The sequence below is a fragment of the Ammospiza caudacuta genome, chromosome 2, assembly GCF_027887145.1.
Source record: "Ammospiza caudacuta isolate bAmmCau1 chromosome 2, bAmmCau1.pri, whole genome shotgun sequence".
Lineage (NCBI taxonomy): Eukaryota > Metazoa > Chordata > Aves > Passeriformes > Passerellidae > Ammospiza > Ammospiza caudacuta.
In genome coordinates this window covers 70,343,369-70,365,972 of record NC_080594.1, presented here as the reverse complement: position 1 = coordinate 70,365,972, position 22,604 = coordinate 70,343,369, and the positions used below count along the sequence as shown (strand labels likewise).

General features: G+C 38.0%; 2 protein-coding genes across 3 annotated transcripts in view; one reads left to right on the top strand and one right to left on the bottom strand.

Annotated features, from left to right (window-relative positions):
- The window catches only part of PIBF1 (progesterone immunomodulatory binding factor 1), a 106,193-nt gene extending 102,113 nt beyond the window's left edge, over positions 1-4,080 (bottom strand). Inside the window, exons 1-3 of one of the 2 annotated variants that reach the window (XM_058823442.1) lie at positions 3,953-4,080; positions 2,173-2,488; positions 1,295-1,395 (exon numbers count right to left, since the gene is read on the bottom strand). In XM_058823442.1, coding sequence (XP_058679425.1) covers positions 1,295-1,395; positions 2,173-2,424 — 353 coding nt within the window. In that variant the 5' untranslated portion in view covers positions 2,425-2,488; positions 3,953-4,080. Of the gene's footprint in view, positions 1-1,294; positions 1,396-2,172; positions 2,489-3,304; positions 3,499-3,952 lie in introns of those variants that run through there. The other variant, XM_058823433.1, reaches the window with a different exon arrangement.
- Positions 3,716-22,560, top strand: DIS3 (DIS3 homolog, exosome endoribonuclease and 3'-5' exoribonuclease). Its single transcript, XM_058823419.1, has 21 exons — positions 3,716-3,967; positions 6,054-6,211; positions 6,931-7,124; positions 7,237-7,310; positions 8,053-8,220; positions 8,973-9,137; positions 10,039-10,152; positions 10,242-10,379; positions 11,413-11,559; positions 12,284-12,400; positions 13,215-13,316; positions 13,908-13,972; positions 14,068-14,152; positions 14,731-14,858; positions 15,313-15,399; positions 16,059-16,215; positions 17,778-17,992; positions 19,049-19,217; positions 19,588-19,746; positions 20,163-20,285; positions 22,267-22,560. Exons 1-21 carry the CDS (start codon positions 3,722-3,724, stop codon positions 22,354-22,356), a joined length of 2,901 nt encoding a protein of 966 aa, XP_058679402.1. The 5' UTR covers positions 3,716-3,721; the 3' UTR covers positions 22,357-22,560.
- Positions 22,561-22,604: the final 44 nt, after the last annotated feature.

Below are 22,604 nucleotides of genomic sequence, written 5' to 3'. Positions count from 1 at the left end.
AGAACAAGCAGCCTTACCTCCAGCCTTAAAACACCATACAACAATTATCATCAGTGATAAGGTTTTTATACAGCAACAGAACTTGCACATCAGTTCATGACATTTAGAAGTGTTTATTTTCTTTAAATTGAAGACAACTAACCTACTTCTTTTATTTTTGGCTGCAACTCTTGAAAACACATAAAAATCACTATTTAAAACATAGTCATTTCTGCATTACTTAAAAAGGAACAAAAAATACCAGCTACTACTACAAGGCAACATCTACCTCACTGGCAGGGTACAGCTAACAGGATCATTAAGGTCATCAAAGGAATCACATAAGGACACACTCCATGGTGTGTACAATTCTATTACATGAGGATGAAAAGTTAAATAAAAGACTGAAAAGAAAACTAATTAAAAGATAGGCATGAAAAAGTTAAACTACTTTTCCCAATTAATGACAGTTTGCACATCTGTACTTTTTTACTGAGCACTCCTTAGATAACTCAAGTATGGCCAGCACAAAAATATTCCACTCTGGTGCATCTAAGCATAGAGAGTGACAAATGTTTTTCAGACTATAAGCGGCTCTCAGTTGAAAGACTTTGCTGGAACTAATCTCAGGTCTGGCTCCACATCCCTAAATCTGTTCTAGCCTCACTACAGAAGAGGACTTGGAAGTAGTCACATGCTGTAAGCTCTGCTTTAACATGAGACTATAGAAGTAATGCTCTTCCTTCACAGGTGTGGAAACTCACACTTCACACTTAACTGACAAAAAGGTTTGGAGAAGCCTGATAGCCAGTCTGTTTTTCTGGTTAACTCCAAATATTTCAGAAAAACAACATGGAATGTGCGTTTCTACATCATCAGCTGAAAGCATTTCTGACAAATAGGAAGCACTAATGGGAAAAGCAAAACATTATGCACTTATCTTTCCCAAGTCTGCATTTATGCTGCATTTATTAAAAATTCTGTTTAAACTGTTGAAAAGTCTATCACCTCTGCCTAGTCCTTTTGCTCTTTATTGGTTTTAAGAACACTTTTACTACCTCTTCCTACTAAATTTTGAATTTAGGTAACATAAAACCAAGCCCACAATCTTTAGCTAGTGAAAATTGAATTCTAATTTACTTATATGCAAATTAAATATGTAAATTCAATTCTAAGAATTAAAACACTAATATAACCTGCAAAAGAAATCCTATTCCTGCAACTAATAATTATCTGTTTCTAACTTATTTACACGAACTCAAATTAATGCACAAATTTATTAAAGATGAAGTTCTTAATTTTACTTCCACCATACCTGGCATCTTCTTGCTGTAATGCCACCTGACTATCCAGTCGTAAAGACAACAGCTGCTTTTGATGGACTGCATCATTGAGCTTCTCCTCTAGCTCCTCAATCTAAATAAAAAGAATGTGAGTATAAAACAAAATAAGTTACCACAATAATTTTTAAAAAAATATTTTGCAAAAAAGAACAAGTTGAAATAAAAATATGAAGATCCCAATGCTGTGGGCAGTGCAGTAACTGCTGTCTAAAAGACCTCTAAATGCACTAGGGCCTCAGAATATGATACGGACTTTGTCCCAGTGATCTAAAAGTAAAAAAAGGGCTTAGTTCCTAAATGGCTATTTGTTCAACTAATTTCAAGTTAGGCTTAAACTATGAAAGCCAATAAAAAGCAGTTGGCATATAATATGATGTAAAAATGAACTGCACACAAACGTGGCAATGTTTTTACACCTTTCTTAATTTCATGCATCTTTGTGCATGCTGTACGCAACAGAATCTACTGTTAGCATGTTGGTATACTCCATCCCTATCTTCATTAATAAAGCACTGAAGAGTACTCAGATCACCTTTGCTAGTACTCCACAAGTTCAGGTTCAAAGCCCTGTTCTGCTACTAATATGAGTGACAAAATTTGTCATTTCTGAAAGGAAACAGGTGGTTTTCCTCTGTGTTTATGACTTGAAGTCACTGAAGCTTTCTATATCTTTGTTTCCCCTTCTTCTCATGAAAGAACACAAAACACACCAAGAAAATCCCCAAACCAACTAAGTACATCTCCATCATTTATTTCAAAAAAATTCTCTTCAGAACAGAACTTTCTATCGTACTCTAAAAGTACCAAAATCAAAAAAAGATTATACAATGAAAGGAGAAAGACTACTTACCTTGGTCAGATATTCAACTTTCAAGTTGTCAATCATCAAGTTTTTCTGCGATAATTCTATTTTAAGCAGCTGAAGATTATGGAGCAGCTCCTTCCGTTCAATCAGCTGCTTAGTGATTTTTACAGCACCTTCTCTCTCTTCAGAGGAAGACACATCATCGGTTGGTACTGTGGTTTCCAAGCTGATATCCTCAGATTCCAAGGAGCTGGAAATGTTTACTTTCTTGGTTACTTTAGAGTTTTTATGTGACATTTTCTCCCACTATTTGCAAAGCTTTTTTAAGCTATACTTTGAGATGAGCCTGCTGAAGAATCAACTGCAGGAAACAAAACAATTAAATGAAGTGTCATTATGAAAAACTAACCACCACATTAGACCACTAAGCAAGCAATGCTTCTCAGTATCACATGAACATTTTCTTTTTTCAACAAAGAAAAACACTTTGAGATGCTCTGGAGGGCTGCTGCCTGAGGACCCTCTTGCTTATCATTATCAAGCATTTTGACTACAATAACCTAAATACCAGTGCGAATACCAGTGTGAATCTAGCTTACTAGTATGTTGCTATAGTTAAATAAAGATATGCATGTTGTCAAAACCATATGCACTGAAAACTTCCAGAGCCCATTAGGCATATCCAGCGCCCTATAAGAGCCATACCACGACTTACTGGAGAAAACGATAAAGGAACACCTTGATCACAGAATCACATAGGTTGGAAACGACCTCCGAGATCATCGTGTCCAACCTACGACTGAGTAGCCCCTTATCAACTCCACCATGGTACTCAGTGCCACGTTCAGCGCTCCCTTAAGCTCTTCCAGCGATGGTGGTGACTCCACCAGCTCCCTTGGCAGCTCATTCCAATGTCTAATCACCCTGTTTAGAAAATCCACCTAATGTCCAACCTTACACTCCCCTGGAGCAGCTTGAGGCTTTGTCCTCTTATCCTACGGCTGGATGCCAGGGAGGAGAGCCCGGGCCCGACCCAGCTAGGAGCTCCTTTCAAACCTCGCTGGCCTTCGCCTTCTCAGCAGCAGCAGCAGCAGCAGCACAGTCCTTGCCAGGCTGCTTAACCCAGCAGCCACCCCGGCTTTTACAATCACCTGGCACAGACCACGGCGTTACTTACAGACGGCGCTGCCCAGAGCCCAACAGGGAGAGGAGCCCGGGCCAGCGGCAGCCGGGCTGCCCTCCCGGGGCCGCCACCACCGCCTTGCTTGCCCACGGCAGCGGGGGGCAGCTCGGGAAGCGTGAATACCGTTGGTCCCGCGGGATGCCCGGAGCTGCGGAAGGCAGCGGGCAGCTGCCCCGGCGGTAACTCGGCAGCGGCGGGGCTGGGGAGCAGCAGCCCGGGCTGGGCCGCTCCTGGGCTCTGTCCCGCGCACCCTGGGCAGCGGCGGCACTACACGCGCGCGCGCGCTTCCGCCTCCCTTCAGCGCGGCGGGGGCGTGGCCGCCTGCCACGCCATCACCGCGGCGACCGGGGCGCCGCTTCCCGCGCCGCTTCCCGCTTCCCGCGCCGTTCCCGCGGTCCCCGCGCGCGCGCCATGCTGACCTCGCGGACGTTCGTGAAGCGCACGCGGGCGGGCGCGGTGGTGAAGGTGGTGCGCGAGCATTACCTGCGCGACGACATCGCGTGCGGCGCCGCCGCGTGCCGCCTCTGCCCCCCCGCCCCGCCCGGCACCGGCACCGGGAGCGCGCCCGGGCTGGAGGCGCGGCCCAGCGGCCCCGCCAGCAGCCTCTGCCCCGGGCCGCACTTCCTCCTGCCCGACACCAACCTGCTCCTGCACCAGGTGAGCGCCTCCGGGACGGAGGGAGGGATGGTGTGGCCGCCTCAGCGTGGGGGAGGGCCCGCCGCTGCCTTCCTCTGGGCCCGACCGGGCTCCATGTGGAGGCTCCAGCCTTCCTGCACCGGCCTTGTTAAATCTCTGTGGGTGTAAGCGCCCGTGTGGGTGCAGGCCTGGCTCCTCCCGTGTTTCCTGTGGCTGCTTGATCCCTCCCTGGGCAGTCTTGTCTTTCCCTGCCAGCTCCTGAGGAGAAGGCTGCAGTATCAGCGAACCTGGTCTATCTTAGGCTGTGTTCGAGTTTCATCGGGGAGGAGTATGTGTGTGATTTTTTCCTTTGTTTTGTGGTTTTCTTTTTTGTTGTTCTTTTGTTTGATTTGATTTTGTGAGGTTTTTTTCTGCCTGAATCGTAGGGATAAAGAACACTATTTATTTATTTATTTATTTGGTTAGTTCGTTGTGGTCTGGTATGGGTATAAAAATTCAAGCAGAGAAAGTTGGTGGACTCTCAAATAGCGATTGGCGCCTTCATGTCCTCACTGAATTTTTGGATCTTCTGTGGTCGCTGATTTTTTTTGAGTGCCTCTTCTGCTTTTCAGGGTGTAGGTTTAGGTTCTTTTTACTGTGATGTTGATTTCATGTAATGAATAAAGCGTGCGAAATCATCCCATGTAGGACTCTAGGAGCACGGGAGCAACTTCACTCTGCAGCCCATCCATAGCTGCGCAGAGAGCTGGGTCTGAGCAGGGCAGACAATACACTTTGAGGCTGGGAGAAATTCCCAAACTTGATGTTTTAACTTTTTCCTTTCATTGTTTTTGAATACCTGTGTAGAAGATAGAGCAGCCCTGTACACGTTGGAGATGTAACTAATTCATAAATTCTAACATGGAGTACTCTGGAGAGGGGAACAACACTTGTGTGTTTTAGCAGAGATCCCAATAGTTTTAAGGATTTTCGTCACAAAACAGCAGGTCAAGGGATGTTTTCAGCCTCTCACGAGTGGACTTCTTGGTGTCTTGTTGGTGAAATATGTATGTGAGTCCCATAGAATGCTCTGAGAATGTACCAAGGTGTGTTGAGGTGAACTGTAGAGGTGAGGATTAGGAAGCCTTGGTAAGGGTAGGGAAAGGTTTTGCCTAGAAACTGAAACACTTTTGCCACAGTAAGACTTGGCCTGGTGCTTCAGCTTATGCATATAGTAATGCTGGATTTCTTCCCCTGTGAATATGGCTCTAAATCTTTCAAGTTGTGTAAACATCAGATTCACAGGAGCTTGGTCTGGTATTGCTTTTTATCCTTTTAGCTGTGCCCTCTAGAGCCTTAGGGCTATCTCATTTTGCAGGTGGGTTTGCACAGTTTTTTGCTTTGAGGTTAGGAAGTTAGCTCCCATCTTTTTCCCCCAACAGATTATGTGGATTTTTAGTGTATATTTATTTCTCTGTCTTGATGTCAGGAGTTGGCAAAGAAAAGTACTGCAAATTTTAACAAAATTCTTCAAAAAGAAAAAAGTCTTTCAAAAGCAGAGAGCAGCTTGCAGAATGCCCATTGATTCACTCCATGGAAGTTAAAATTTCAGTTTAACAGTGGGATTGTTTCTGGAGAACTCAAACCTACACATGCATAGGCACCTCAGCTGTGTCAGAGTGGTTGGGTACCATTTTATGGCTTGCATTCCTCACAGAGGCAGGCAGCCTGTAAATTACATCAGATTTCCCTCAGATTGTGCATAGTTGCATTTTGTTTACTAAGGGTAAATTTTATAGGATCCTATTTTAGGTAAGCAAAATTTGGAGTGTACACTTGTCTGGAATCCTGCACACACTGGGGGCAAATTTGTTGGAAATCAGAATCCTTATCTTCACTTCAGGCCACAAAGAGGCTGGAAAATCCTATTTGACTTTTTTTTTTTCCCCACAAGGAGGAGAAAGCAGCTTCCTACACTGTCCTGTTTCCCAGTGGTGAGGGAAAAAGGCAGGAGTCACTCATTACTCGTGTAATGTACTTTTCATGTACTAGCCAAGGAAATATTTTGAGTCCTGTTATTGGATAGAATTACACAACAATTTTGATTAATTTCCATTTTGTTCCTCAGATTGATATCCTTGAAGATCCTGTTATTAAGAATGTCATTGTGCTGCAGACAGTCCTGCAAGAAGTCAGGAATCGGAGTGCGCCAGTGTACAAGCGGATTAGGGACGTGATTCAAAACAAAGAAAAACATTTCTATTCTTTCACCAATGAGCATCACAGGTAAGGACTGCAATGGAGTGTAACAAAGTTGTGCTGGTATCCAGTAAAAGAAAATGCGAAACAAAACTGGAGCATGTGGACTGGAAGAAAAATCACACTGGTGTCACAGAACTATATATTTCTAAGGAATTCTTTTGGGAAATAGTTGGTATTCCAGTAGGTTTTCTGTCTATAGTTGGTATAAATCCATATATATTATGTAAAGGGGGTTAGAATATTCAATAATAAGCACTGTTATCTTAAGTAATAAGGTACTGATTTTCCATTTTAGTGTCCCTTTTAGACATATTCCAATGTTTTACCAATATTGTTAGCTTAGTCTGTAGCAGAATTCAAAACTCCATTAAGTTAGTTACAGAAAGCTCTAAGAAATGGAGATGCAATTAATTTGCCTTTATTTGTGTTCACAATTAGTTTCCAATACTGCAGTATCATAGTTCAAGGAATCTTGAATCCATAGCTTACAGCTTGCATGCAAACCTCTTCAATTGTCTGTGAGAAGGTTGTGTTAGAAATTAACACTTCATTCCTGTTTTCTTTACCCACGTCTCCTGGCCCTTCAGTGGCCTCATGAGTGTTACACATAACAATGGCTACAATAATGATGCTTTTGGTGTAACAGCCTTGATCTTGTTTGTCTGAAAATTTCAAGTATAGATGGATGCTGGGATTTGTTTTGGTTTGTCAAACATCCCCCTTTGTTTTTAAAATTTATTTAGAGAGACGTACATAGAGCAGAATCGGGGAGAAACTGCTAATGACCGCAATGACAGAGCCATTCGGGTAGCAGTGAAATGGTACAACGAACACTTGAAGAAAATAGAGGATGAGGAAAAGATTCAAGTTATCTTTTTAACAAATGACAGAATTAATAAAGAGAAAGCTCTGGAGGAAGGAATAACTGCTTATACATGTAAGTGAACTAGTATGTATGTTTAATTTATTGCTCAAATAAACTGAACAGTCTCTTGATATCTAAATCCCATGCATCTCTTGCATAAATATTTACATGTGTGCTTTTGTAGGTGAGGAGTATATAAAAAGCTTGACAGCTAATCCTGAGCTTGTAGATCGTCTTGCTTGTGTATCTGATGAAGGGGTATGTTTTTATTTTCTTTTTCTAAAATAAATTGATCACAAATGGCTTGTAGTATAACATTACTTACTGTATGTCAGGGTACTGGCATCAGTTTAGAATACAATGAGTTTGAACTTTATTATCATTTTGGCAATTTAACTTTTTGATAACTGAAAAGTAAAAAGGAAATATTGTAGCCATTTTCAGTTCTGCTTATATGCCTGTTAGTATGTATCTTGTTATCTGTAAGAAGCCAGTTGCTTTAGATAACTGTTGAGAAGGTGAGAATAATAACAGAAACAACAAAATGAAAACAAAATATATTGCAAACCGTTTAGATATTTGTTTTGCGTCTGCTGGAAAATCTATGTTAAGTAAGTTACTGATCAAAAGCATTTTTAATTTGGTTATTAGTTAAGTTGACATAAAAGCAGGCTGCAGCTCAAATACAAGCTACATCCTCTTCCTTGTGCTTTGTGTTTATCAGAATCAAGACTCATCAGAATTGAGCAGCATGTTTTTAAGTAACTGCAGGAAAACAAGAAAAGTTCCTAGAATTGCCACATTTTATGCTTTTGATGCTTCATTAGAAAAAGTACTGCTTAATAATAGCTTTTTATTGTTGTGCATATTCATACCTACTCACAGTTACAATTAGGGAGTTTGTTAGCTTGAGTGTGTTGTGTTCCAGAGCTCAGTATTGAAATTACCATGAATATAAAATACTGAAAATATCCTCTCCTCTTTTTCTTTTTTCGTAAAGAAAGAAATAGAAGGTGGAAAAATAATATTCCCAGAACATATTCCTCTTAGCAAATTGCAGCAAGGAATAAAATCTGGTATTTACCTCCAAGGAACTTACAGGGCAAACAGGGAGAATTATCTTGAAGCTACTGTTTGGGTTCATGGAGATGCTGAAGAAAACAAAGAGGTGAGTTTTAATTTTACCTCCATGCAGTAAACTTTAACTAGCCTTAGTAATGACTTAAAATTTAATTATTTCATGGTGGCATATGTTAAAATGGAGGGTATTAGTAATTTTTTACCTTTCTGTTTTTTTTTCTGATGTTTGTGCCGATGTTTATATTTTTATTTGTATGGATATAGACTGCTGACATGCTGACTGTGCTCTTTTTGGAAAAAAGAATAATGTATTTAAAATTACAGTTTGATAAAGTAATTGGTATTTTCCTGCCTGGTGAGGGAAGATGGGCTGTTTCCCACCCAGCAGTTAATCCATCTGTCTGCCCGCTGGATTCTCAGTTGGTGCAGTGGTACAGACACTGTTTGCAAGCAGTGGCACTTGTCTCCTCCCTCCCTATTTGTGGCAGCTGGAGGTATTTGTATCTCTTGTATTCCTCTTCCTCAGTAGTATGTGAAATCCCCTATCCTGCAAAAATATGATTGTCTGAATTAATAAAAAGATTTAAAAAAAAAACAACAAAACCATGGGGAAAACAAATTTCTTATAGAAGCAATTGGAATATTGAAATAAGATCATCTGTACTGTAAGAAATCTTGGCAGAAGAAAAAATTGCATCACAACCATACTTTAAAATGTTCTTTGGAATGTAAAGCCTGTCATACATGTTTACTCTTCTGTTACTCTGCTCTAGATTTGGATCTTCTGTTTTCATCATCATGAATTTTTGCATTTTCATTTTGTTTTCCTAAAAATTCCAGATAATTGTACAGGGCCTGAAACATTTAAACCGAGCAATTCATGAAGATGTTGTAGCCGTGGAGCTGTTGGCAAAAGATGAATGGGTGGCACCATCCTCAGTGGTTCTGCAGGATGATGGCCAGAATGAAGAGAACATTGAAAATGAAGAGGAGAAAGAAAACATTGTATGAAAGAAATAATTTTTCTTAACCGTGGTGTTATGGAAGAGTTGAAATCTGTGGTACCCTGACAGTGTTAGCCTTTAGCTTTATATATCCTCTTTATAAAATGTGAACACAGAAATCATTAAACAGTTATGTTAAATACATGATGGTGAATAAAATGGGTCATTTTCAATTAGTCTCTGCTAGAAATTCCCACATTATTTATTAAGTGTAATGAATCCAAAAGTTACTGAGTGGTAGTCATGTAATAATGTAAATCATTACTTACTGATATGCAGATTAGGATTTGTTAGAAGTAGGTGTTGTGTCATGCTGACAGTCACCTTTTATAGGCAATACATACATTTGGAACCTGTTGTAAAATAATTTTGAGTCTTGCAGTCATTCCACATAATGTGCATGCCTGCTCATGCATGTGTGCCCTGTACAAGAAGATAATTTCTTTTAAAATCCACTTATTACCTTTCCACTGAATTTCATAGGAATATTTTTTAATAATTATGTAGAGAATTTTTAGGCAGTGTAAAAGGACTCCAAGAAATTAAAATAATATATTGTAACATAACATGGAAAATATTAGTTTTTTAGATTTTCTTAATGGACATCCTGTCAGAAAAATGAAGAACAGCAGAAAAAGGCTGCAGAACACTGTCTTCTCCCACTGTCTCTGCTAAGTCACATTGATTCACAGTGATGTGATTTCAGTCATGTCATTGAAAATACTGAAAATGTTAAAAGTCATGCAAAGCACAGGGAAGCACAGGAAGTTCTATTTACAAAGTCATAATAGAATTTATGTCCTTATAATGGCTTACAAAATGTTGCTACTAAGTTTTAAGTTACCTACTGTAGTGGAACATAAGTTCAGACAGTTTTGTATCTTTAACCCGTGTTCCACCAGCTGAAGACTTCGGTTAGCAAGGACATGCTGAGGCCTACGGGGAGAGTCGTGGGCATTATAAAACGCAACTGGCGGCCGTATTGTGGGATGCTTTCCAAGTCACAGATCAAAGAGGTGAGGAAATGATCCACTTACTCCAAGTGCAGGGTTGGTGTTTCTTCTGTATTTGGAAATCAATTGTTCCTTTTTCTGGTTGTTCATAGGCAAGGCGCCATTTGTTTACACCAGCTGATCGCAGAATTCCTCGCATTCGAATAGAAACCAGACAAGCAGATACATTGGAAGGGCAAAGGATAATTGTTGCTATTGATGGTTGGCCCAGGAATTCCAGGTATCCTAATGTAAGTTTAGGCATTTTCTTCTGAACTTTTAACTACTTGTTTTTTTTTTATTTCTTACATAAAATATTTATCTGCAACTCTGAGTAACTGCAGACAGTGTTGAGATGAGATTTAAATTCTTTGAGTGCCATTTGATGGTGCAAATTAAGGAAGTCCCTAAATGATTTAATTTGCACTTAAAACCAGCTATGGGGTTGTCATACTTAAAAAGTTTACTCATCCAGTTCTGCAGTGAACATATATGTGCTACTTAACGTCCTTTATATAGATTAACCAGGGACTTTAGTCTGGGTTCCTAGAAGTGCAAATATTTTGCTCTAATTTTGCTCATTCACACATACCAATCACTGCACTAGCAGATATTTGACAAATGCACCCAATGCAATCAAATTGCCAGTAGGGTAAAAGTAGTTAGTTAAAAGTTCAGCATAAAGAATGGAGCCTGTATGAGAAACTGAGGACATTGCCTTCCATTTGTATTGAACAGTAGCCAGGTTTTGAAGAGTCTGCCAGTGCTCCTGTGGGAATGCAGAGCTTGTATTGAAGCAGTGCACAGGTGTCTCCCACTAGTTTAGAGAAATGAAGGGAACATGGGGTATATGGAAGAAGCATTAAGACAAAGACAGCACTACTGCAGAGAAGTGAGGGAGAAGGCAGAGTTGATGTGGTATTAGGGTGTGAGATGTGTGGCACAAGGCAAACCCATAGATAAATGAGAGTGTATTAGTTCTGCTGCTTTTGCAGCAGTGGTTTTCCTTCCTGCAAAAATGATTTCACGTTTATAAGTTTTGGAGTCTTAATTGTGGAGAATTTAGACCCATTCTAAGAAAAAAGTCTGGATGGACTCTGTTCAGATTTACTACATTAAATAAGTGCTTAAAATTGGATTTCTCTTAAAGATGAGAAAGTTAAATTGCTTCTACTGTGTAGTTTAATACAAGAATAAGCATTAATGTTCTTAAATACTTTTGGACAAATGGTATTGCTTGATATGTGTGTGTGTGTGTGTGTATGTACCTGTATTATTTCTCAGGGTCATTTTGTAAAGAATTTGGGAAGCGCTGGAGATAAAGAGACAGAGACAGAAGTTCTCCTGCTTGAACATGATGTCCCTCACCAGGCTTTTTCCCAGGCTGTCCTTAGTTTCCTACCAAAAATGCCATGGAGCATTACAGAAGAGGTAATAATTTGTAAATTATTGTAGTAATTAATGTGCCTTCCCCTTCAATGCAAACTGTGGCGGTTCCTGAATATCCCAGAAATAGATGAGAAATGTTGTCCAGGACTGTTCTTAGTGGGAGCTTTCAGCTGGATTTCCTATGGAAGAAAGACCTCTTCAAGTTTTTGCATTTTGGCTAAAACTGCATTTGTTGGGGATAAATATTTTAAGATAAAGATGATACTACAGGTTTTGTTAAAGAATATAAAGATAAAAGAAGTTTTTTTTTGCAAAGGAGACAGATAGCTATTTTGCAAAGATGTGCAGTTGCTTTCAATTATCTAGACATCTGAGCCTTAGAAAGCTAGACTTAGGAGCAGTTATATCCAAGACAAGTCATTCAGCTGGATATCAGTCAAAATTTCACTTCAAAAAATCTCAATTCCTCATCCTGCTAATTCTGAGATTGCGATGAAACTATGGTTGTGTTCTGATTCTCTTCCTCATTTCTATAAAACAAAAAGAAATATTAGTACTTAATCTTCTGTGTTGTTTTTTCTATCATTATAGTTTCTGCATATCTGTTTTGATCTTGTCATAAAACAAACAAACTGCTGAAAAAAAGTAAACATTCTGAAAATACTTGGTTGCTGGGGAAAGTCTGACATAATGTGCCTTTCTCAAATGATCATTTTTACTTGGAAGATGTTCTTGAAAACAACTTTTTGTTTATTTTAAATTTCAGGATATGAAACACAGGGAGGACTTAAGGCATCTGACTGTTTGTAGTGTTGATCCTCCTGGTTGTACAGATATTGACGATGCATTACATTGTAGAGAAATAGGAAATGGAAATCTAGAGGTATTGTATCAATCTAATAATTTATTTACTTACTTCTTCCTTTATTTTACAAACAGTGCAGTCGTGGTAAATGACATGTGCAAAGCTCCAGATCTGTTATAAATAAATTAATGATGTTTGCACAGCTGCAGGGTGGTAATAAAAAAAGGGAGTTGATTTGCATCAGATCAGTGTCAAAAGTGGGAATTTAGTGTCTTCTAAATTCACCCTGCTTTATCCTCATTTGGCATGAGAATTTAGCATAAAATTTATTTACTGCTTTAGCTAAGTATTATAAACAAGGATATTTACAGCTTGGATAAGGAACTATGAAAAAAGAAAAAGCTCAGTTACTGCTGTAACGCCTGTGGAGTTACTATTTTATTTTAAAAAGGCAGTTGAAAGCTACAGGCTTAACACCACCTCTCTACTCCCTTATATGTGGTTCACTCAGATTATCTTCTTTAGAAATTAATTTGGAATTGTAATAGTAGGCTGTGCCAGACTAGAAAGTCCAGCAAACAGAAAAGCAAACACAAATTTGCAGTGAGTCTTGAAGAACATGCAAGAGGTTATTTGGGCCCTCAAAGTAAAGCTGCATTGGCCATGAATATAACTTTCCCCTAAATGTGCAAATGCCTTTTTGTTGAAAAATTGCTGCAACAGTTCACTTTTTTAATATCAGTATGATAGGTTTAAACTGTCTTATTACAAAATATGAGAGCTGCTGAAAGGAACTGGGAATGGATGTATTGGCTTGTAAAAATGTGGGAAAGTTTCACTCTGAAAACTGTTTCTCTTTCATGAGGTGCATAATGTGATGCTTGTTTTCTAGGTCGGTGTACATATTGCAGATGTCAGTCATTTTATTCGCCCAGGAAATGCTTTGGATGAGGAGTCAGTAAAAAGAGGAACAACAGTGTATCTCTGTGAAAAAGTAATTCTTTTCTACAGCTTCTTGCTTGATTAAGTGGTTGGATTTTCATGGCTTTCCTCTTTTAATTCTTGGGAATGGAGACATTCTCCCCAAACTAAGGAGAAAAAAAAACAGTAGACAATTTGTCTAAGACAAATTTATTTTCTGTTTTATCTTTTAAAAACCACTATCTGGACAATATCCCATTCAACTCCGGTTTGAAGCATATTAGCATGTGGTTCTGAAATTGGAATACTGTTATAAGTCCAGTCTGAAATGAAGAAGTGGCCTGGTTTTGCCTTTTCCACTGTTTTTTTTTTTTTTTTTTTTTTTTTGCTAAATCTCTGAAGGTTCCTATGATTTGCATTCACTAAGACTGATTTTGTAGATTTAGTCCTGGTTATTTCTTCCAGACCATGATTTCTTTTCAGAAATCACTGGTACTAAAAAGATGATAACTAAAATAAATCTTGGAATGAATTTTCTTAAAGTAGCTTACTTTTCTTTCAGTATTCTGAGCTTTTTTGGCCAAAGAAAAAATATCTCTACGCTTTTTTTACATCAAAAATCAGGAAGTTAAAATACTAACTTATTTTATTCTTTACTTTGCAGAGAATTGATATGGTTCCAGAGCTACTTAGTTCCAACTTGTGCTCTCTGAGATCTAATGTGGACAGGTATATGTATATGATCCATACTTTGATCCTGGCAAGAAACTACTCTTGATGTAGGGATTTTAACAGATTTTCCCCTCCCTGTCTCTCTCTCATAGGCTTGCATTTTCATGCATATGGGAAATGAATCATAAGGCTGAAATTCTGAAAACCAGATTTACAAAGAGTGTTATAAATTCCAAGGTAAGTCACGTAAATACTAGTATAATTCTGAAATAAAAAGCTGTACACTGTATTATAAAAACAATTATCAGCAGACTTCATAATACCGTTTTAGAATTAGAAAATGGTATTGAAATACTAAAAATAAAGAAAATGTTTGATTCTTCAGTGTTCTTCTCAGCCTCTAAGGCTGAGGTGTTTATGTGTGCAGTTACTATGTGTATGATGCATATAGGACATGGCTGATAAGTACCAACTAATCAGTTAAATTCAGTGGATTCTGTGGATGTTCAAGATGTTCTATACATTTCTAAAAATTAGACTTCCAATGTATAAAACACATATGATCAGCAGAAAAACCAAAAACAAACCCCTGGCAAATGCTTGGTGTATCTTAATATCTTGCATAGATCTGTCTTCATTTGTCCATAATTCTTTGTGAATAACCAGCATTTGGGTATTGACTGTAAAGCTTTGTATTATTGTGAACCAAGTTATGACAGCAAGCTGCATGTTCTGCAAGACAGAAAGAACTGTGGGGTTTTTTTTAGTGTGTTCAATTATGTGTCATGACGTCTTGTTTCTTAAACCTCTTCAAGGCTTCTCTTACATATGCTGAAGCACAGATGAGAATCGATTCAGCAGCCATGAATGATGATATTACTACCAGTTTACGTGGACTCAACAAATTAGCAAAAGTCCTGAAGAAGAAAAGAATTGATAAAGGGTAAGCTAGGCAGTGTACCTGTTACCTTTTCCCCCACCTTTTTGTCTGACTGTTCTTGCTGTCAAAATTTGTTATGGTTCTGTGTCCATTTTTCTGGTGAAAACTTGTGAGAAAGAAGTATTTTTCCATTTCGATTTGCATAAGAATGCTTATCTATATTTCCCAAAATATATAAATTTGGGATATTAACTTTTTCTTCACAAGATCAATCAATATGGATCTCACAGTGTCATAAAAGCACAGCTAGAGGGTAGCATTTGAAATGTTAGAAGATTCTATGGTGTGTATTCGATGACATTTCTTGTAAATTTTATTTAAAATATTAATTTTATTTTTCATTTCTCCCAATTTTAAATTATAGCGTCATAGTAACCCCAGATGATGTTACAGGTTTGCAGCTCAGCTGCTGTGTCTTGTCTTACTGTAATTTTTAATACCACTTACTATGTTGCAGAGCCTTGACACTTGCGTCACCAGAAGTTCGTTTCCACATGGACAGTGAAACTCATGATCCTATTGATCTGCAGACTAAGGAGCTTAAGTATGCATTTTATTTGTTAGTTAATTCAGGGTAGGGATGGAATTAAAGACGTGTTTAAGTAGCAATATTTAGTTAATGGTATTACAGATACAAAGTTCCTGTAATAGTGAAGGACAGTCATAGAATTAGAGGATGGTTTGAAGTGGAAGGGACCTTGGAAGCCTACCTAGTTCTAATCCCCCTGCCATGGGCCCAGATACTTCCCACTAGATGAGGTTGCTTATAGCCCCACCCAACCTGTGCTTGAATACTTCCAATGATAGAGCATCCACAACCTCTTTAGTCAAGCTGATCCTCAGTAAGAGAATTTCTCTATTTTACTGCAGTATTTATTTAGCACTCTTGAACTGTATGATTCATATGTGAAATTGGTAGGAAGAAGTCAAGAGGTTTATCTGTTGTTTTTTCCAGGCATTTTAATGAGCATTTTTCTCGATTTTAATGTTAGAATATTTCAGGATTTTTTTTTCTTCTGACTTAGTATTTGGAACTTATAAGCATTGTTTTTAATCTTAAAATTGCTTGCCTAGTTGTATAAATGTTCAAAACCACTAGTTAATATTATATAACATCATTAGGATGGTGGAATGTTTCTTCATTAGGCACTCAAAGTAAATGTCTAATGCTTTTCTAACAATATAATGTATTTATCTTGATAGAGAGACAAATTCTATGGTTGAAGAGTTCATGTTGCTTGCCAATATTTCTGTAGCACAAAAAATTTATGATGAGTTCCCAGAGTTTGCCTTGCTCCGGAAACATCCTGCTCCTCCCCCATCAAATTACGACATCCTTGTAAAGGCTGCAAAGTCCAAGGCAAGTTTTTACCATGCTAATTAAGTGAATTAATTATGAAAAGATGTATTTGATCTCTGGTTAGCCACTTACCTAGGAATAAGGACTGGAAAGCAGTATTTTAAAAGTGCACCAGCTACACTTTGAAATCCCTGGTATTTGTAGCAGGATAATTGTACCTCTAGGTGAAAGGAAGAATCTTGTGCTTTTTAAAACCTTTCTTAGGTAAAGAAAACATACCACTCTCTTAAGTCTTACATTGTAGCACTTGTGAGCAGTGAATATTTCTCCTTGCCAAGTCACATGTGATTTTTGAGATGGTTTTTGGCTTTTGATCACATACATTATTGATGTACTTAAAAATTGATCAGTCACAGCAAATAACATTTCTCTTAAAGTCAGGAAGTAAGAAAATGTGTTTAGAGTTTCCATCTTCTCCATAGATCAGCTAGAGGTTTATTTAGCCTGAAACAAGTCTAATTTAATTAAGGAGTCTGAACAGAGAAACTTAGTTTTTCGGTTTCGGGATCTTTTATTTGAGTTAACTTGTAATTTTGTAGTTACTGTGATATACGTTCAGATTTTCTTTCCCTTCAGTTCTTTCCCACCCTCTTTTTTTTTCTTAAGGTCTAAAGAGAAACTTCCAGATTCTCTCAGTGTGGCAATAGACAAGCCTAAACCTAGCACATTTAATTTTCCACTGCTGCAAAACTGGAATAATGATAATGATTTAATTTGAAATTATTTAATTCTGAAAATTACTTTTTAAGTACTGTTTCATTTGGAAAGCTAAATTTCTCTGCACAGGTAAACATTCTTTCAAATAAACCAAAGTGGCTTTTTTACTGCTTTTGACGCAGCCATCACAATTAGGTATTAATATGCTTTATTTATACTTTTTTAATGAAAATGCAATTATCTTGCCATAATACAGGCATCCTTTGATCTCTGGATCATACTTTATTGTCAGTGCTGTATGTGACAGAAAGAGCATTCAACTGATCATGTGATGAAATTTACCTTGTGTTTCTGGAAGTTAAAAATGCATTATGTTCACACTACCTGAATTTTTATCAGAGAGCACTTGCAAACAGGAAAAAAATGTCGTACACAGTACTGGTTTTACATTTCACTTTTCCAAGCATACATTATAATAATTTTGCACAGGAAATACCACAAAGTCAATTACTTACCTTGTGCTTGGGTGAGAACTTTATGTGGCATAAACTCGTGGGGTTTTTTTTACATTCTTTCTGATTTAATAAAGGGATAGAAAAATCAAACCAAAGGTATATTGTTAATATTGGCATAAAGTATTTCTTAGTTTAGAATTTCTGAATTCTAGGCTACTGACTCAGCATTTCATTTTTTGCATAATACACTAGTAATAATAAGGGTAGGACCTGTGCTTGGATGGATTTTGTTTGTTTGCTTTTGTAGTAGTAGCATTCCATCCTGTTATGAGGTGCTATACCTGTGCCAGTTGCTAAGATTATCCTAGATGTGGCTGTTACATTTCTGCTTATATTCATAATATTTGCTAGTAATGCTTGACCTGTTTTTTTTCTTTTTTTCTCTTTCAGAATTTGGAAATTAAGACAGATTCAGCAAAAGCTTTAGCTGAATCATTAGACAAAGCTGAATCTCCTACATTCCCCTACCTAAACACACTGCTGCGAATTTTGACCACTCGCTGCATGATGCAAGCTGTTTATTTCTGCTCTGGAATGGATAATGATTTTCATCACTATGGTTTAGCCTCACCTATTTATACTCACTTTACCTCACCTATTAGAAGGTACTTGTATTTTACAAAAGCTTCAGAGAAAAGAAATGTTTTATTTGTGAAGAAATGGTGGTGGTGTGCATTTAAAAAAAAAATTTTATTCAGCATTAGATTTTAGTTGAAACAGCAGTGGCTTACGTGGCAGTCCATCTTCCGTACACTCCCAGGTTTACTGCCCACAACTCCTAGGGTTTAGTAACATTATAAAAATATACAATAGGAATATATCTCTAATGCACATCTGGCGTCAGTCAGCAGTAATCTCAGCCAGAGACTGAGGTGGAGTTTGCTCAGTCATTTTTGAGGTAGAAACTGTGTTTAAATTTTTAGGAGACTGAATTTTCCATATGAAAACACTGGTAACTGGGAACTTGCTATTGGCAGCTGTTGCATGCAGTGGAATAATACTTCTTGGAAAAGTATGTTAGTTTTTCATCTGACCAAGAAGTCACTGAGTTTTGAAGAAAATAACTGTTATTGTGCTCCTTAGAAACATTTAAAGTGAAATCTCTTGGACATGGATTAAAATTCCTATGCATTTTTATGGATAATTTGTAGAACTTCTAGAAGTCCAAATAGTAAATTTTAGTTCTTACCAGATATATTAAAAAGTTCCTCACTGAAGTACCAGATGTATTAAAATGTTCCCGCTGAAATTCTAATAAGTTACATAACAAGAAGTTCAGATGTGATTATGCTTTGCAGATCTATGGCACTGAAAAACGACTCTACATTAAATTTGTCTCATTTCATGGGAAAGGGAAGAAGGATTGGCTTAAAAAGCCATGGTGAAAGATCATTCTTTAGTCTAAAAATACAACTTCATTTCTTTTTCTGGCACAATGAAAATTTATCTTAGCAAACATTATAACAGAATTCTGGCTGCAGTGCATCAGCAGGGAGATGGATGCTGAATGAATAAAGGGAGTTGCCAGCAGATGATCATTATTAGAAAAACTTAAATCTGTAATATTCACAACAACAAACGTATGTTCAGAAACTTTTTTTATTAATTTTGAAAAACTGTGTCTTAATATGTCACTGATGATTTTAACCTCATCTTTGCAGGTATGCTGATATCATAGTGCACCGGCTTCTGGCAGTGGCCATAGGAGCAGACAGTACTTACCCAGAGCTCACAGATAAACACAAACTGGCAGAGATGTGTAAAAATCTCAATTACCGACATAAAATGGCACAATATGCACAAAGAGCCTCTGTGGCATTCCATACACAGGTAAGTAGTTCTGAGATGATGTGTTGAACTATGGACACTGCAAGAGCAAAACTAAGCAAGAGTACAGAAATGATAAAGGCTGAGGGATGCTTCTGACAAAAAGCTTAAAACATTATTGTGGTCATTCTGAAAAAACTCAGAATGGAATCTTGAAGATTCTTTTAGTTTTGTGCTTTTATAAATATGACTGGTTAATTCTACAGTAATTATGAGTTATGAGGTTTATGAGACTTTTTAAAATCTGCTTTCAGGATATGCTGTGTAAGTATCACTAAGTATAGATGTGTATTTGAATGTTTTATTTTTCTGTAATTAAGAAGGAATGTTCTAGTGCTTTTTTTCCTTATTGTGTGTTCTGCTTTTGTTACAGCTGTTCTTCAAAACCAAGGGAGTAGTAAATGAAGATGCATATATATTATTTGTAAGAAAAAATGCAGTTGTGGTTCTGATTCCCAAGTATGGGTTAGAAGGAACAGTCTTCTTTGAAGAAAAAGATAAACCAACACCAAAACTGGAGTACAACAGTGAGGTATGTTCTTACTATTATTCTTAAGGTTTGTTCTTAAACACCTTATTTTTTGATTAGGTAAGCAAGCAGAATGACTAAACTATTCTAGTTGGATCTAGAAGGGTAAGAGGAGCTTTTCTAAATGCAAGTTCATTAATCTCTTGTAGTAATGAATGCCACTTAGTCTTTGTAAGTCTAAATACGTAGGTTCTGATACGAATTTGTTTCTGTAATAGATTGTACTGACATCTCATTATCTGATTAGTTACTGCAGAAAATGCATGTATCACATATTACAAGACTGAATAATCACTGTAGTAATTTTTGGTTTATTTTATTTACATGTAACAGTGCTATTTTCATACAAAGGTATTTATTTGTATAGAAACATAAGCTGTTGCAAATGGTGAGTATTTATACAAAATTTGAACTTTCAGGTGCCATCACTTACCGTGGAAGACACAACATTACATATGTTTGATAAAGTTAAAGTGAACATCATGTTAGATGATTCCAACATCCAACATCAGAAAATGAGGATGGTCTTGGTAGAACCCAAGGTAAGATACAAAATTCTTACCATATTATCCTTCAGTAATGTTAAAAAATCATCTTGGTAAAATTGAAATTTAACCCAGAAGAAAAAACATAATTTAGCAGTGGCTTGTAATGATTGCTTCATATCCACTCTCAATAAAACACAAGTCTGCCTTCACTGGCTGTTGAAAAGAATAAAGCCCTCTAAATTAAGCCTTCTATTCTGGGCCCATCAGGATATTTCCACTGTTGGGAATTATGATGATTTGCTGCAGTAATGTATTGCATTTTACAGTTCTGTAATCAAATGTCCCTCTGAAAATCTGCCAAAATTCAATAGGATGTTCTTTTTACTCCAGTGAAAGACAGTGTAACTGAAGTAAATGTGATGGGTGGCTCAGCTCTGTATAATTGCCAGGTGTCAATGGCAATGCTGTCTTACAACTCCAACAATATAAAAGTTCTCTCTTGATAATGTTTTAAGAACTCTAATGTCCTAATAACTGTATCTAGTCTCAAAACATTTCAGTTCTAGCTTCTTTGTGCATTTGGGACACAGGGAGTTTCACTTGCTCTCACACTTTAGGCCTAATAAGTATTTTGCATGACATGACAAAATCATGCTCTTAGAGTAAGGAACATGTAACTTTCTTGGTAAACAGATGGTTGCGTCAATTGAGTGTCCCTTATCACAGAGGAAAAAGAGAACCCAAAATAAGCAAGAGCTTCTTTCTATTTATACAGTCAAACATGATTACCTTTTTCCTTGAGAAATCACGTAAATATATCATGTTCCAAACACATGTGAATATATTCTGATCTTCAAGCTGTTATGTGAGCTTGAACCATAGAATGGTTTGGGTTGCAAGGACCTTTAAGAGTCATCTAGTTCCAATTCCCCTGCCAGAGGCAGGGACACCTTTCATGACAACAGTTGCTCAAAACCCCATCCAACCTGGCCTTGAACACTTCCAGGGATGGAAGTGTTCCACATCTTCTCTGTGAAACCTGTTCTAGTGCCTCAGCATTCAGAATAAACCATTTCTTCCTAAAACTAACCCACTCTTTCAAGTAGGGGCAGGGGGAAGCCATTCCCCCCTTTCCTGTCACTGGATGATGCCCATGTGAAAAGTGCCTTTTCAGCCTTCTTGCAGGCTCCCCTTGCAGGTCCTGGAAAGCTGCTCAAAGGTCTCCCTGGAATCTCTTCTCCAGGCTGAACAACCCCAACTCTATCAGCCTTTCCTCACAGGAGAGCTGCTTCATTCAGCACTCTGATCATTTTTGCAGCCCTCCTGTGGACTTGCTCCAACAGGTCCATGTCCTTCCTGTGCTGGGCCCCCAGGGCTGCATGCAGCACTGCAGGTGGGGGCAGAATCCCCTCCCTGTCCCTGCTGCCCACGCTGCTTTGGATGCCACCCAGGACACGTTTGGCTCTCTGGGCTGTGAGTGAACATTGCTGGGTCATGTTCAGCGTTTCATCCACCAGCACCCCCACGTCCTTGCCAGCAGGGCTGCTCTGATCTCTCCATCCTTCAGCCTGGGTTGAGGTGAATCCCTTTGATTTCAAAAGTGGGGATTAGACAGTAAAAATTGTGGCAGAGAAGCCCATGTGTTCTGTTGTGCATTCACATGCTGAGCTGCCCTGTGCTCACCAACTGTAGCTGTCAAGGGCTTCTTTTGAGGCCATGACTCCAGTGTGAGGGACACTGAAAACAGACACACAGTAAGGCTAATGCAAGCTGGTGGTTGGGGTGCTAGCAACCTGCTGGCTTTGTCAGGAGGGGGCTGTTGGTTCTCTTTGCCTTTTTCAGCTTTTATTTCAGGTGAGTGTTCTACCTGTGATTGTTCTAAGATGGTAGACCCTCTTTTTAGATAATCGTCTATTCAGAAGTTTCTAATGTTGACACAGTGTTTGTAAAAGGTCTGTACAAGTAAAGTCAAGTTTTACTGCGATAGCAAAAATTGAATAAAAATGTTCTGTTTTCTCTTTTTTTCTTACTGTAGATATTAGGAAATGATACGCATGCAAGTCTCTCTGCAGAGGCAAGCAGCAAGGAGGAACCAGAGAAAAAGAAAAAGAAGCTACGAAAATAGCTGGATGTAAAAGTTGCAAAGAAAGCACAAGTACTTGCATTTACATGTTTTTCCCTATGGGCAAATAAATGCTAGAAGCAGGTTTTGTTTACTTTTTAAATACACATTTTAATAATCTGTAAAGAATTTTTAAAGCTACTTTTTTTTTTATGACTATGAATGCAGAACAAATTTTAAAATCATGTATATCTACACCTCTGTCCTGTGGGTGAAAATAAATATTTCTGCAAAGTGAAGAAATGATTGCA